Source organism: Calliphora vicina, chromosome 4 (genome assembly GCF_958450345.1).
Source record: "Calliphora vicina chromosome 4, idCalVici1.1, whole genome shotgun sequence".
Lineage (NCBI taxonomy): Eukaryota > Metazoa > Arthropoda > Insecta > Diptera > Calliphoridae > Calliphora > Calliphora vicina.
This window is the reverse complement of record NC_088783.1, coordinates 112,504,733-112,517,575: the sequence shown is the minus strand read 5'-3', so window position 1 is coordinate 112,517,575 and position 12,843 is coordinate 112,504,733. Positions and strand designations below refer to the sequence as shown.

The 12,843-nt window shown below is 28.8% G+C and overlaps 3 protein-coding genes across 4 annotated transcripts; all 3 read right to left on the bottom strand.

Annotated features, from left to right (window-relative positions):
- Positions 1-364: 364 nt before the first annotated feature.
- On the bottom strand, positions 365-6,252 carry CCT6 (chaperonin containing TCP1 subunit 6). The gene is made up of 2 exons (XM_065506797.1): positions 5,987-6,252; positions 365-2,135 (listed from the first exon to the last, which is right to left on the bottom strand). The coding sequence occupies exons 1-2, from the start codon at positions 6,121-6,123 to the stop codon at positions 677-679; spliced, it is 1,596 nt and encodes a 531-aa protein (XP_065362869.1). The 5' UTR covers positions 6,124-6,252; the 3' UTR covers positions 365-676.
- A 437-nt stretch (positions 6,253-6,689) lies between these two features.
- Positions 6,690-7,932, bottom strand: LOC135957359 (mitochondrial inner membrane protease subunit 1). 2 transcript variants are annotated; one of them, XM_065508089.1, is made up of 2 exons: positions 7,748-7,932; positions 6,690-7,240 (listed from the first exon to the last, which is right to left on the bottom strand). In XM_065508089.1, exons 1-2 carry the CDS (start codon positions 7,838-7,840, stop codon positions 6,821-6,823), a joined length of 513 nt encoding a protein of 170 aa, XP_065364161.1. In that variant the 5' UTR covers positions 7,841-7,932; the 3' UTR covers positions 6,690-6,820. The 2 variants fall into 2 exon arrangements, with proteins under 2 accessions (XP_065364161.1, XP_065364162.1); XM_065508090.1 differs by having other exon boundaries at positions 6,690-7,235; positions 7,748-7,888.
- A 249-nt stretch (positions 7,933-8,181) lies between these two features.
- Pis (phosphatidylinositol synthase) lies at positions 8,182-11,917 on the bottom strand. Its single transcript, XM_065507532.1, has 5 exons — positions 11,626-11,917; positions 11,126-11,260; positions 9,252-9,405; positions 9,019-9,179; positions 8,182-8,954 (listed from the first exon to the last, which is right to left on the bottom strand). The coding sequence occupies exons 1-5, from the start codon at positions 11,684-11,686 to the stop codon at positions 8,782-8,784; spliced, it is 684 nt and encodes a 227-aa protein (XP_065363604.1). The 5' UTR covers positions 11,687-11,917; the 3' UTR covers positions 8,182-8,781.
- Between the last annotated feature and the right edge of the window lie 926 nt (positions 11,918-12,843).

The following is a 12,843-nucleotide window of genomic DNA, read 5'->3' as shown; positions in this document are numbered from 1 at the left end:
GATAAGCTAAAATGTTGCCAGAACTGCAGAAGAGCGATTGCTTTAAGTGGAGAAAACTTAAAATTGCTTCATCACAAATAAACGCGAGAAGTTGTATGAAACACATAGGTGTATTTTGGTTATATTTTGTGTTGGATTTTTCCACTAATTTCTTTCATTTCATAAGAAATTTTGTGGACGCAACCAAATTTGACAATTGCAGCAATAAATATTGCTACGTGGAGACATTGGGTTAAGCAAGCCTCTTCAATTCTATTTTAAAATTGCACGTTTTTTTTATTGAGTTTAAAAAATGATTGCTTTGATTTGGAGTTTCAACCCACCCTTTTCTTCTTTTCAGATAATTATTTTGCCAAACTTCACCTTTAAATGCTTGATTTCATTTTATTATTTTTTTTAGATAAATTTCAAAAAAAATGGTTAATAGATTAGCGTTGAGTGTTTTTGTTTTCAAACCTTAGGTTTTTGTTTCTTATTTTCAAAGTGCATTTTTAAATAAATCAATAGAAAATGTCTTAAAAGTATACACACATGGAAAAACAAATTAGCAAATAATGAGACATATGGAACATGGTTAAATACCAAGAAAAGAAAAATAAAGTAAAAATGTTAGATAAGCGGGTGTTTTTTATTTCAATTCAATACTTGAGAAAGTTTTCCAAACCCAGGGGGAAAACTAACCCTTAAGACTGGTCATGCCAGCGCGCATAACCTCATCGACCAGCAAAAGATTGCTGGCAATAACCGAGCAGGAATTCAATATTTGTTTCTTAACGTTGTAGTTATCATAAACACCCAAATCGACCGGTTTCATGGCTTCACCGGTGGACAAATCCAAACCCACAGGATCGGGATTGAGGCGATCTTCTTCAGTCAACTTAACAATAGTGTCTTGGGCATCGTAGCCACTGTTTATGGCCAAATTCTTGGGTATAACCAACAAAGCTTCAGCAAAAGCTTGGATGCCCAAACGTACCTTACCCTTGACGGTGTCCTTGTATTTCATTAGATGATTGAAGGCTCTAACCTCAAAGGCAGCAGCACCAGGAATAACAGCCTTATCGTTAATGGCATTGTTGATGGCTCTCAAACCGTCTCTGATGGCATCTTTGATTTGCACAATAGTGTGTTTGTTGGGGCCCTTGACGAGTATGGTAACCGATTGGGGATTTTTGCATTCCTCCACGAAAGTATATTTGTTTTCGCCCAAGGTGTGCTCATAAACAGCACCAGCATAACCCAAATGAGATTCTTCCAAATCATCGAAAGAGTTCATGGCAATGCCACCGCAAGCCAAAGACAAACGTTCCATATTACGGCGCTTAGCACGACGCAAAGCCATAATACCTTCCTTGGCCAAAGCATCCAAAGACATGGGGTCAATACCCTTTTGGTTAATGACGACGAACGATTTTTCAGTGCCATCACACACTTTATGTTTCAATTCAATGATTTTCTTAACTCTCTGATCGATGAAATCACGTTCGGCCTTAACAAACTTCTCACGTTCTTCGGCGGTCTTGTAGAAGAAGCCCGAATTGACTTCAGACTTCTCGTATTCCAAAGAGACATTGCATGTCAAAATGTAAGCATTTTCCAAACGCTTAGGCATATCAGGATGTCTGGCACCGTGATCCAAAACCAAACCCTTAATCAAAGAGGTATCAGTAGAGGTCTTGTGTTGCATTTCCATAATTTCAATCATATGCAAATCAGCAGGCTTATCATCATGACGTATAGCCAACACAGCATCCACACAGACATCGGTGAGGAGTTCAGCCAAACCAGCATGGACCTTAGTCTTCAAACTGGTATTGGCCACCTCAGTCAAACTCTTCTTGTTCACCTCAATGGGCACTTTCATGGTCTCCAAAACAGACAAAGCCTGTTCGCGGGCCTTCTCGAAACCCTCGGTGACAATGCGGGGATGCAGACCTTCAGCCAAAAAGATATCGGCTTGCTTGAGGAGCTCACCAATCAAGAGAACGGTGGAGGTGGTACCATCACCAGTCGAATCATCTTGAGCGGTACTGGCACGAGCAATCATAGAGGCGGTAGGATGTTGAATTTGCATTTCATGCAACAAAACATTACCGTCCTTGGTGATTTTAATATCGCCAGCGCCAGAAACCAACCTGCAAAAAGAGGGAAATGAAAGATTTTTTTTTTGTTATTATTGATGTAAAGGTGGAATTTTTAAATAATTTAGATGTTTAGTGAGCTGAAAACTGTTTGGGGATTTTTTAATGATTTGAAGACTCCAATTATCACTTCTACTAACGCCCTGAGACTTTTCCTATCCAACATAATTAGTTTTCTGGTTGCCTTTGCATCCAACTTTGGCCAAATTGCTTAGGGCACCCTGCAATGCGTCCTACTACACCAGGATTGGTTCGTAGAGTTCCGGAATCTTACAGCATATAAGGTGGAGTCAGTTAAACAGCTGATTATTATTATACACTTCATATAAGTTTTTATTTTTTTCCCCCAAAAATTTTTGTAAAAAAACATTTAATTAAAATCTATTTTTTCACAATTTTTCCGCAAAATTTTTTTTTTTAATTTAAATCTATTTTTTTCTCCAAAAACATTTTTATCCAAAATATGTTTTTAGCAAAATTTTATTTTTACCAAATTTTTTTAATTAAAATTTATTTTTCCACCAATTTTTTTTTTCTCCAGTTTCTCTCCAGACTTGGTATTTATTGCTTAATCGATTCGAATAATGGTCATGTTTGTTAAGGCCACATTCAAATTAAATTAATCTTTTTAATATAGCACAACATTTATAATAAATCATTAGATTATTACAACAATTTACAGGCTATATGTGCAATACCTAAAGAATTTTATTAGCATTACAAGTTTATCCAGCTATTAAATTGAGATCATGATATCCAAAATTCTATCACCCCTTTAACCAATAACATGTGAAATCTATGTTCCCATAAAATATTCATTTTCCTTAAAGGGAAAATTGCTATCGTGATTTCCCACTAACTTATCATTCACAATAGTTGATTTTGTTCGTAACAGCTGTTTATTATTTATAAAATTTCATCTAAAATTTTCACAACATGGAACATTTTTTCACGTGATCAAAGTTGATGAACGATGAATGGGAATATGTCATGTGAAATATTAATTCGCGATAAGGATGTTCAAGAAATTTGTTAATATTTATAGCTTAATGGTTCCGAATAATGATCATTTTTGTTAAGGCCACATTCAAATTAAATTAATATTTTTAATATAGCACAACATTTATAATAAATTATTAGATTATTACAACAATTTACAGGCTATATGTGCAATTCCTAAAGAACAAGTATTCTTCTAGAAAACCAAGATTTCAATAGAAAATATTTTACTAGAAATTGATTAAAATTTATGGCTTAATGGTTCCGAATAATGGTAATTTTGTTAAGACCACATTCATTACTACAACAATTTACAGGCTATATGTGCAACTAGAAAAATAAATCAAATATTGATAGCTTTATTTGTAGGTTAATGGTTCCAAACATTGGTGAATAGTTTATCAACCATATTCAAATTAAATTAACCCATATTTTTATAGCGCTATTTTTTAAATAAACTTTTAAAGTTATACAATAATTTACAAACTAAAAATGCGCTAAAAAATCCATTAACCCCTGACTAGACTAGCAATAAATGTGTTGGCAATAAAGCAATAACGCCGGCAGAATAACGGAACAATATTGCTTTACCTTTGTTAAGGTTATGGGAATACTTATTTATGTTAATACACAATTTAAAATACATAACCCCCTGTCTATACCTGATAAATTTGTATCATGATAAACGTCAAAATCGTTGTTATGATAACAAATAATCCAGTATAGTCTCCATTTATTAATGCTTTTCCAAAGACAACTTTGTCTTGACAACAAACGTCATTAATTGTTATAATAAATATTTGTCAAGTAACAGGGGTAACCCCCTGTCTATACTTGACAAATATTTATTATAACAATTAATGACATTTGTTGTCAAGACAAAGTTGTCTGTGAAAAAGCACTAACAATTTTGTCATAACGAATCAATAATACTAATAAATGGGGACTATACTGAATAATTTTTTATCATGACAACGATTTTGACGGTTATCATGATAAAAATTTATCAGGTATAGACAGGGGGTTATTGTTATGATGAATATTTGTCAAGGGGGTCACTGCAGATAACATAAGATTGACATTTGCTGCAATACATGTTAATAAATGCCAGTATTGACCATGAGTAAAAATTTTATGAAAATGTATTTAAATTGAATACGAAAAATTGAAAACCCTAATTTATAATAATTGTTATAAAACTTGTTGATTAATGGTTCCGAAAAATGACAATGTATTGGAATGTCATATTCAAATTAAATTAACCCAACATTTGTATAGCGCAACATTTATAATAAATTATTAGATTATTACAACAATTTACAGGCTATATGCGCAAATAACAAATCAATATTATGACTAAAATAAGTCAAAAATCTTAACAAATAAAAAATTTCCTATACCTTTATCTTCTAAAACAAAATTCAATTCAAAAATCTTGTAGATTAATGGTTCCGAAAAATGACAATGTATTGGAATGTCATATTCAAATTAAATTAACCAAACATTTTTATAGCGCAACATTTATAATAAATTATTAGATTATTACAACAATTTACAGGCTATATGCGCTTACATCTAACTTTTGCTATAATTTGTGTTTATTGTTTAAAGGATACGAATAATGATAATATTTCTATCACCTTCAGAGTTAATTAAACATTTTATGTAGCACAATTTTAAATAAAATTGGAAAAATTCTTATTAAAATTCAAAGAATATCCAATGGCAATTATGCAAAAATAGAAATTCTTTACTTGTTTACCTTCAATTTTCAACATTTCTTTAAATGGCTTAAAAAACTTGAATGTTGTTTAATGTATACGAATAATGATAATTTTTCTACCACCTTCAGAGTTAATTAAACATTTTATGTAGCACAATTTTAAATAAAATTGGAAAAATTCTTATTCAAATTCAAAGAATATCCAATGGCAGTTGTGCAAAAACAAAAATTACGTTTAGATTGAAACCTTTACTTTCCCCTATTTCTACAAAAGTCCTATAAAACTTGAATGTTGTTTAATTTATACGAATAATGATAATGTTTCTATCACCTTCAGAGTTAATTAAACATTTTATGTAGCACAATTTTAAATAAAATTGGAAAAATACTTATTAAAATTAAGAATATCCAATGGCAATTGTGCATAAATATATATTAAGAACAAGAAAATGGAAATTCTTTTTCTTTGAAATCTTTACTTCCCACTATTTCCACAAGTCTTATAAAAACTATATACAAATCTAACGTTTAATGGTTCCGAAAGTTGGCCTTGAATTTTTAAAGCCATTTTCAAATTAAATTAAACATTTTAATCTGGCACAATGTTTATAGCAAATTGTAATCAATATTAAACAATTCACAGGCTAAATGTGCCCAATAAATTAAAAACCACCATGTTTCAAAATTAACAAATATTGGCAACTCCAAGAATTTAAAAACTAAACAACATATGGTGTAATTTTCAATAATTATAAACACATTTTAGTATTTATTTTAAAGATATTAAATACAAAAACAAACAAACATCATAAACAACATGTTTAAGCTACTAAATAATTAAAAAATTTAAAATTTCCTTACTTTCCCAAAATTTTTCATCTACCCACTTTAAACTCTACTTAATAACCCAAATGTTTTCACTTTCCAACACTGTTCAATTACTGCATTCGATGACACATACAAATACTTCAAACTAACCTCATTTTTACACACTATAAAAAAATGCCGACACCCCGTGATGTTTCCTAACACAGATGCTTCCAAAACAGCCAAAAATCCTTTACCAGCTTTTTAAAACACAATCTCTAAACTCTTTTATGCTAGAAATTACAGTTAAACTTACATTTTCATTGTTCCTTTGGGTCCCAAATTGGTACGCATAACATCTTGCAAACCCTTGGCAGCAGAAATGTTAATGGCCAAAGCCTGGGCAGCCCGAGCAAACTCAGCTTTTGGATTTAACAAACTTATGGAAGCCATTATTAAATGGTTTTTATTCTTTTATTTTTTTAAGTTAATTTAATATATTTTAATACACTTTTCTTAAGAAACTTCCAGAGTTTGTACGACCGTCTCACTGTTTTTTGCTTATAGGAATGAAAAAATGTGCAGATGTCAAAACTTGATTAATAAGAAAAAAGTAACAAAGGGTATGTTCAGTAAGGACAATGTATGCTTTTTACACACAGTTGCTAATTAAAGCAGTAAAATTAAAGTACTAACTAGACATTTTATTTTAAGAAAACGTACGAAAAATATATAAATTTGTATAAATATAGCCTTATTAACACATTTTAAATGTATTTTATGTTTATAATACAAAATTTTTCCAGTACCGCTCAAAATTGAAAGGTTTTTCTGGAAATTGTGTCCTACTTTGTTTTTCGTAAAAATTTAATAATATTTCTGCCCAAGAATTTTTATGCTTTATACATTCTATTTCGAAAGTGTTTCCTTTCTAATCGAATTCCACAATAATCCTCCTGCATATAGTACTTAAACCTAAATAAAATAATAGCTAGTAAAAACATGAATAAGATTTCAAATTAGATTTTTATAAAATTTGTGTAATTTTATTTCTTTTTAAATTATTTTACTTCCAACATGTTTCTACGGTAATTTTATTCCTTTAGCATACATTTCACTTTATCATGCCGACCCTTAGTAACTGCCTATTTCATAACAATTTTATTTCATTCAATGGCCATATTCTGCAAACCGCCCGACTTTTAATCAGACCCAAAGGTATTGGTCCATAATATCTAGAATCTGAACTATTTCTCTGATTATCTCCCTCGATCCATACAAAACCTCTTGGCACGTAATCTTCTGTTATTGCGGATTTCGAGGTGGAGGTAGTGGCAGTGTTTTTGACTACATCAGTTGTAACATCATGAAGTTCGGGTGGGGGCTGTTCCAAAATAACTTTATCACCCGGCAAGCCAACAACACGTTTGCATATATACTGCTCGGGATTGGTGGGTGAGACGGCAATGACAATATCGCCACGATTGGGTTTATGAAAACGTGTTGTTATTCTTTCGGTAAGTAGAATATTGTTGGAGAACAAGGTGGGTTCCATGGAGGGGCCACTGCACTAAAATAATAAAAAAACAAGTTTTAAACAATTATATAAATAAAAATTTTAGATTAATATGATCAATAAGTTAAGTTTTAAGGCTCAAACACATACAATAATTTTGCTTCAACTGGGGTTTTTAACTCTGCATTAAGTAACTGATTGGGTTACATTTGTTTCACCGTTACGTAGCTGTTGAAGAAAAGTATTTTATGTGTTTGGGGCTTAAATCATAATATACGTTGGTTGTCCACAGTTTGATCGTGGAAATTTATTATTCCCAGAAACGGATGAAAGATATTCAAATTTAATTATGTATTTGTCCCATATTTCCCCGTATGTCCTTTAAGTATTATCCGTTATTTGGTATCCACTACTATTTTTTTACAACTGTGGGGGTATTATTTTACTTTATCAAATATTAAATTATTTTTAACAATTTCATAAAAATTCCATTATTTTTGTAAAAAAAACTATTAAATATCCATATTTTATTAGTAATAATTAAGAAAAATATATATATACCACCACAAAATCGCCAATATATTCAAAAAAACAATGTGTCACACAGGCATATTGTATGCTGTATTTAAGTATATCTTTTAAATGGGAAAGCATATTCTTTAACTTTTCATACACCACTCACTGATAGCAAACTTTACTACATAAATAATTTAGTTTAATTGAGGTTTTTATGATAATTTTGCAAAAATAAAATGTTATAATACAATGATTCTAAAACGAATAAAAAAAAATGAAAACAAAAACAGCTGTTTGTGTTAAAGCTGTCAATGGGGAAGTATGTTCAGTGAGAACAGTATTATTTTTGAAACAGGGTGTTACATATCTAAATTAAAACTAAAGAACCGTTATTTTTTGTTAGAAAAACCAGGAATAAAGGATTTTAAATAATTGTTAAAGAAAAATCTTCATTCATACTTTTTAATAAAAGATAAGACTTGTTTATTTATATATTTTGGTAGACATTTATTTTTTGCACATATATAGTATTTATTTCTGTGTATATCGTAATTTTTTCTTCTCTGGTTTGTTTTTTAGGCTTTAAAATGCTTATATTCATATACATAATTATAAGTTTGTATTAAAATAATTAGAAATTTTTAACAATTAGTTTCCATCATGCTTTCTGATTCTTAGCAACAAGACTAGACAATTTCAAATGTTTTTTCTTTACAAATTTGGCCAAAAAAATTAAGGAAAATTCGTATAAATTAAAGAGAAAATTTCAAAGTTATTTCTTTTTTGTTTGCACTACTTAATAATAAATTAAAGTTAATTTAATATTAAAATAAATAAAAAAAAAATTAAAAATAATAACTCTAAAACTACAAAATATAATTTGTAAATTAACAGCAAAAGGAAAAAAATAACTATAGAAAAATAGTTATAGAAAAGTAGTATATAGAATTTCATAATTTGTTTTTTTTTATACAATAAATTAACTGGAATTTTTCATGTTTAGTGGTTAAACAAACCACTTTCACATGTTTTATCATTTAATTTAACTTACTAGCTAAATAAAAGGAAATATTTATGATTTATTCCGAACGTTTGCTAGCTTCTTTGGCCTGTTTCTCCAAACGCTCACGTTTATCAATATTGGCCAAATCAATGCTGGCCACATAGGCATGCATGCAACTGATCAACGATTTCAATAGAGCAAATGGAGCGGTAACAAATGCAGCCATTTTAAAAAGGGAAACACCAAAAACTAAAAATTTAAGAAAGCAAATATTATGAACAATTCATTTGAAATATTTTACAAATATACTTACTTATTGGTCCGGTGGTAAAATGCAAGACATAAAGACTAATATAAAATGCTTCATTGACACAGCACATAAATGTTAAGACATCCTTTTGATAATACAAACGCATAACGATATTTTCACTTAAATCGGTGGATTTATGGGAAGATTTGCCCACAACAACGCTCCTGTATGGGTTAAAAAATATAGATAAATACAATTTTCTTTTAATGTAACTATTAGTTTTTAATTTTACTTACGTTTGCATATACAGCCAGTGACAGGCTACATCGATGGCCATGGACAGTTGGAACCAAAACATATAGGAGGGATAGAAGTAACTTAAGGTCACCAAAAGACCCATGGTACCACAACGATCGGTCAGCTGATCTAGCATTGCACCAAAACGAGTGCCTAAAATAAAATAAAAATAATATTTCAATGAAATTATTTTCGAATTTTTATCCTTACAAAAAAAAATGTTCTTATAAGATTAATTTCAAATTCGTATTAGAAAAATATTTGAAAAAATATGTCTTTACGGAAATTTTCTTTTAAGATCTATTTTCAAATATATTTATTTGCATAGATTTTGTTACAATTAAAATAATTTTAATATTTTTCATATATATGCCTTAAAATCAAAATTTTAGTACAGATTTTTTAAATATCTGACATGGATTCCCATTGTGAAAAATGTTCTAACAATTTATTACTGTTTAAATTCATTTTACACATACATTTTGTTAAAGATAACAAAAATTTAAAGATTTAATTAAATTAAAGTAATTTACTACAATTTATTATTGACCATCTAAATAACCCTGTTAAAATAAATTAACTGCACTAATTTGCATTGACAAGTTAAAGAGAGAGAGCTACCACATTTGCATAAACAAAGAGAATCATAACAAAATAACACAAGAGAAATACATAAACATGTACATCAGTGATGTTCAAAAATAAAAATGAAGATATTTGGTGAGAGAGTTACCCAGCAAACATAATGTCAAACACTTAAAATAATAACAAAATGAAGAAAGTTTAAATTTAGAATTTTTGTCAAATAAAACCAATTTATTAAATGAATATAATTTAAATTTTAAGGAAATGAAAGAATATACATTATACGGCCGAAATACTCTCAAATTTTTTATTTATTTTTAACTTTGTTTTTTTGTGTTCAATTGTAATTGAAACGCGTGTGTTTGCTATGCTTCATCCAAAAACCAACCAACAACAATGCTTATTGAATTTCTGAAAAAATGAGACATTTATTACGCTCTTTAAAAGAGCGTAACAAATGTGTTTAAATTTTTTAAACAATTGTTGTATGGGATGAACATCACTGATGTACATACAAAAAATTGCACTTGTTTGATTAGTATAAATTAAAACAACAATGTTTTAATAAACAGTTAAACAAAGAAGAAAATATAAACAACAACAGTGAAATGGCAAAAATAAAAATAAACAGGCATGACGTAAAGAGGCAAAAACAAAAAAATGTAAACAAAATATAACAAGATTGTAATTAATTGCAAAGAAAATGGGAAAAGGTAGGTATATAAATTAAATAAAATATAGACAATTTTATAGGAAAGTTTAACAAATTACTGAATCTTAAGAAAATATAAAAGTAATGTGAAGGAAATGAAAAAAATTGATAAACATTTTAAGTTTTTTTTTAAGTATTTCTGGTTATTTTTTGCTATTTAGAGCGTTAAATATGTATGTAATTACTATTTCTAGAATTTTACAATGACGCTATATTGATAGTGCTGTTTGCTTAATTCAAGTATACATACATTTAAGCTGTCTAAAGTTTTCTTTCCACACCGGCTATTAACTTTTATTGTTAGATATGGTAGTAGTATATATGCACACTGGCATACACAATTTTTTATTATTATTGTAGATGGAAAAAAATCAAACTCATAAATAAGTTATAAATATAACTATGTACATACAATACAAAAGATTATTTAAAGAAATTTATACAATAATTGTTTAATATGTATAGAGAAAGGTGCTTTGACTGATTACCATTTTACTACTAGGTACCTATATGCATTAGTTAGCTTATTTTGTTTTTTTTGTGTAAGATAAGAAAGCTTAATTGTTTATAACTTACTTTGATTAAAGGCTCGGGCAGCATGTCCGTCCACGGCATCTAATAATGCGCTTATTGCATAACACCAACCGGCCACCAAATAGTTGGTGGACATGTACCAAAATGCAATTAAAGCCAAAACAATGCGGCAATAACCTAAAACACAATTTCATAAATCAATATAACATACATTCATAGAAAAAACAAAGCTAAATTCTTTGCTTAAATTTAAATAAATCAATAATAGCATTTAAAGGGGAATATGTATATATTTGTAGGTATACAAACAACCCCCCTAAATCATGTAGCTTCTATACGCTATATCTATAATTTAATTAGTATGTACAAAGCAAAGCATCCAATAAATCCGCACAGCTTTTTTTCCATCATCGCCTTAAAAAACACCTCCAAATTGTTTGAGTTTTTCCATATGTTTTCCTTTTATTTTTATATATACAATAACAATTTTTTGTTTGGCTTTGAAATCTAGCTACAATTTTAATATTTATTTAATTACTCACCAATTATATTTGGTATAAAGAGAAATATATTATCATGCTGTGCTATGGCCATTTTTTCCATATTAAATTCCTTTAGCTGTGTTCTAAATTACAAAGTACCGGTTGTATTTTTTTTATTAAATTTATTAATTCTTTATTAGTTTATGTTTTATGTAATTTGTTTGTGGGCTTTTTTCGCAAATTTTTTAGAAATTTGCATTTATTTTCTATTGTAAATTAATTTTTTTTCTATATACGCTAAATTCGTTTTGTTCTTTCCTCTTTCAGATTTTTTTTGCAATAACAACAACACCACTTGTCACGTAAAATTCTAGAGAGAGACTAAAGTCAATGAAAATAAGTGTTGCTAATGGTGACATAAAAAAATCACAGAATATAGATTCTAAAAGCTTATTTGTATAAAATTGTAAAGTCAGCGATTATTTAATTAAATATTGAAATATTTAAAAAGAAACCTTATTAGTTTTAACAAAAATATGAAATTTAAAGAAAATTTATCATTAAAAATAAAAAAAAATTTCACTTTTTTCTTTAAACCTTTTCAGAATATATTTTTTAAACATATTAAAAGTATAATTGTGCCGCTCTGATTTAAATAATTCAGTTACTCTACATCTACAAAACAATTACAAAAACAACTGGCTATTTCTTACCGTTACCGTCACATAAATAACTACAATTATCATTACCGCTAAAATACCGTTACCGAAATAATCGTAAATAACATACAATTTAAATATATACCGTTACCAATAGTGTATAAATATGTAACTTGAAATTATTAAAATACATACACATTTTTAATTTTTAATAATTGAGATTTTTGAAATCTCCAGAATTTGCTACTTATTTTCAAGTTTTATTAATACAAAATTTAATTCAGAATGAAATTATCGTTAACACTATAATCCAAATTAGCGAAATAGTCCAAAATAATCCAAACTTGTTGTAGTATTCGCAACAGCAAACATTTGTGAATTAGACAGCTCGATCCTCCAAACAATTAAAGGAAAACTAATTAGCTTTGCTTTTTGTAATGAATATGTCTTGGGCCAAAACAATGTCTCTGTTCCATTAATTTACGTGATTTATGTGTTTGTTATTAAGTTAGTAACACTGATTGTGTCACTCTCTCAACAATTGTGGGGTGTGTGTTCAGTGCTGACAGTTTTATTTAATAATAATAAAAACGGGTGCTTCATAAAATCACAAAATAAA